The following is a 2,424-nucleotide window of genomic DNA, read 5'->3' as shown; positions in this document are numbered from 1 at the left end:
TTTTTTTTTTTTTTTAAAAAAAAGCCCCACTCACCAGCTGCTGCAGTGGCCTCAAGGCTTCTGGGGGCTCATGGCAGAGCCCCACACACAGTGTGGCACAGCGGGGATTACCCCCCGCCTGGCAGGAGCCAGTGAGTCGGGTCTTTTTTAAAGGGTCGGGAGGTGGGACAGACACGGGGGCTGGGAATGGGTGGGAGTCAGGGGGCTTGTGGAAGAGCCCCCCACACAGCACAGGGCAGTGGGGGGCAGCAGGGATCCCCCCCTGCCTGGCAGCAGCTGGTGAGTGGGGGCTTTTTTTCTCTTTTTTTAAAGAGCCAGCAGCTGGGACAGCGGGCAAGGGATGCGGCCGATTTGACAGCAGTCAAATCTCCGAATCAAATTTGGCCGAATCGATTCAGGACAGTGATTTGAATTGCCAGATCAAATCACTGTCCCCTGAATCAGCCAAATCCAAAGCGAATACTACCCACTTCGCACAGGCCTAATAACGTCCTGCCTTGTCTGTTGTTACCTATTATGGATGGCATAAACATACCTCTATAAAAAATGACAAAAGTCAATGCTTTATCTCCTTCAGATTCCTTTTCCGGACTCATTTCTGTCATGACACCTGTAGAGTACTTCCAGTTGATAAAATATGACGTGTACACAGATAATGTGTCATTATTGGTTTGTCCTTCTTTCCCCCTTGTCCTCGCCTGTTATTTTTTGCTTGAGTTGTTTGTTTTATAATTACACACCTGAGTGTGTCAGTTTTGGGGGCAGCGGTTGTCTTTTTGGTTTTGATAGATTTTTATAAGACCTAACACAATGCATTTCAATCAGTGATTGAAGTAAGGCTTTAGGTACCAGTATGAATAAATTGGTATTAAAGAATTTTTTGGATAAGTTCTTTTGAGGTCTGGGTTTTTCTGCCCTATTCTGTTTAAATAAACCTAAAATTTCTAATTCTTGTATGCCGCAACACATGCTATGTGATCAAGGCAAATTTCCAGAGAACCAAAAGAGGTGCAGGTCTGAGAACATACAGAGCTTTTCTGTCCTGAAGTCCAAGGATGATCCATTCTGAATAAAGCTTTATAGAATATTTGTGGTACTCTCTTTAAATATCTTTCTAAAATAAAGTGACGTTTTTCCAGTTTACAGAAATAAAGATATTAGGACAGTTATTTCATTAAGCATACAGAATGGCTTTCAGTAACAGATCCAGAAATGGAGCAAGGCATTTCACCCCTCTCTTTGTCCGTGCCGTACATGCCAGAGCCGTTTTATGTAATGAACTCTGAGTTCATCAGCTGATCAGGGCAGGGTCTGGATGAACCCCCTGCTTTTTGGTGTCTTCAGAGCCAAGTGTTGAATTCTGCTGATGTTTGCTCTTCCGCTCCCTCCCTCTTCCTGCTGAATTCAGAAGCAGGGAAAGGACAGGACAAGCAGAGGTGGCCGTGCTCACCCCCTAGGCTCTGGAGCAATGCAAAAGCAGGGAACCTGACCAGACCTGGCACCAAGATCTCATGAGTAGTACAGCTAAAGAGGAGTGTGACTGTGCCACTGCACCCTGTCTGGATCTGCCCTGATGCATATCAGGTTTGTCTGCATGTGACTTTTATAAGTATTGAGTGGTGTACTGATTATCTTTCTTGTTTTCTGTTTAAATTTCATATGCAGGATAATTACAATTATGGACGATCTCCATCTGCAAGTAGCTATGGGAGCAAACAGTACTATCAGCCACCTGCTCCCCAACCTCAGCACACTGTCACAGATTCTTACTACCCATCAAGTAAGTACCACAACTTTCCTGACTTTTATGTCTTTTTTTTTCAAATACCGGTGGTCTAGAAATGTTCACAGGTTTATTGGCAACAGAGTATCTGTTTCAGATAAATATCAGAGTCTTTAACAACATTGGAAGTTGCCATAAATTTTCTCTAATGTCTATTATGTGTTTTTCCAGTTCTTTATAGTTAATTCATGTTATTTCAGACTAATATCACCACACAAGATATAAAATAATCTGGCAATATAAGCAATATTTCACCATACCAGTTTATTGAGAGAATTGTCCGAAATGACACCTACTGATAAAGTGTAAACAGAAATCCAAGAGATGAAACCAAGCTGCAAATACTGTTACTTATAGTCTGAATTTGAAGAGAAATCTGAAATGCAGCTTAAGTATTAGAACTCCATTCCTTTTCATGAATTATGTGTTCATTAAAACTCCTGGGGCTGTGGTATAGTGCCCGAAGACTGAAAGAAGGCCAATGTGGTGCCTATCTTCAAGAAAGGGAGGAAAGTGGATCCAGCTAACTATAGGCCCATTAGCCTGACTTCTATCCTGGGGAAGATTTTAGAAAAGTTTATTAAAGAGGCCATCCTTAATGGACTGGCCAATGCCAACTTCCTAAGGGATAGCCAGCACGG

At 42.7% G+C, this 2,424-nt stretch overlaps 1 protein-coding gene across 1 annotated transcript in view; it reads left to right on the top strand.

Moving 5' to 3' along the window:
* ZFR2 (zinc finger RNA binding protein 2) overlaps positions 1–2,424 on the top strand; it is a 124,775-nt gene that overhangs the window by 37,246 nt on the left and 85,105 nt on the right. Inside the window, exon 3 of the mRNA XM_019550679.1 lies at positions 1,666–1,780. Coding sequence (XP_019406224.1) covers positions 1,666–1,780 — 115 coding nt within the window. The remainder of the gene's footprint in view (positions 1–1,665; positions 1,781–2,424) is intronic.

The sequence above is a fragment of the Crocodylus porosus genome, unplaced genomic scaffold (assembly GCF_001723895.1).
Source record: "Crocodylus porosus isolate Cpor-Errol unplaced genomic scaffold, CroPor_comp1, whole genome shotgun sequence".
NCBI classification, from domain to species: Eukaryota; Metazoa; Chordata; order Crocodylia; family Crocodylidae; genus Crocodylus; species Crocodylus porosus.
Note: the sequence above shows the minus strand (reverse complement) of the source record. Positions and strands in the feature narration are given on the sequence as shown.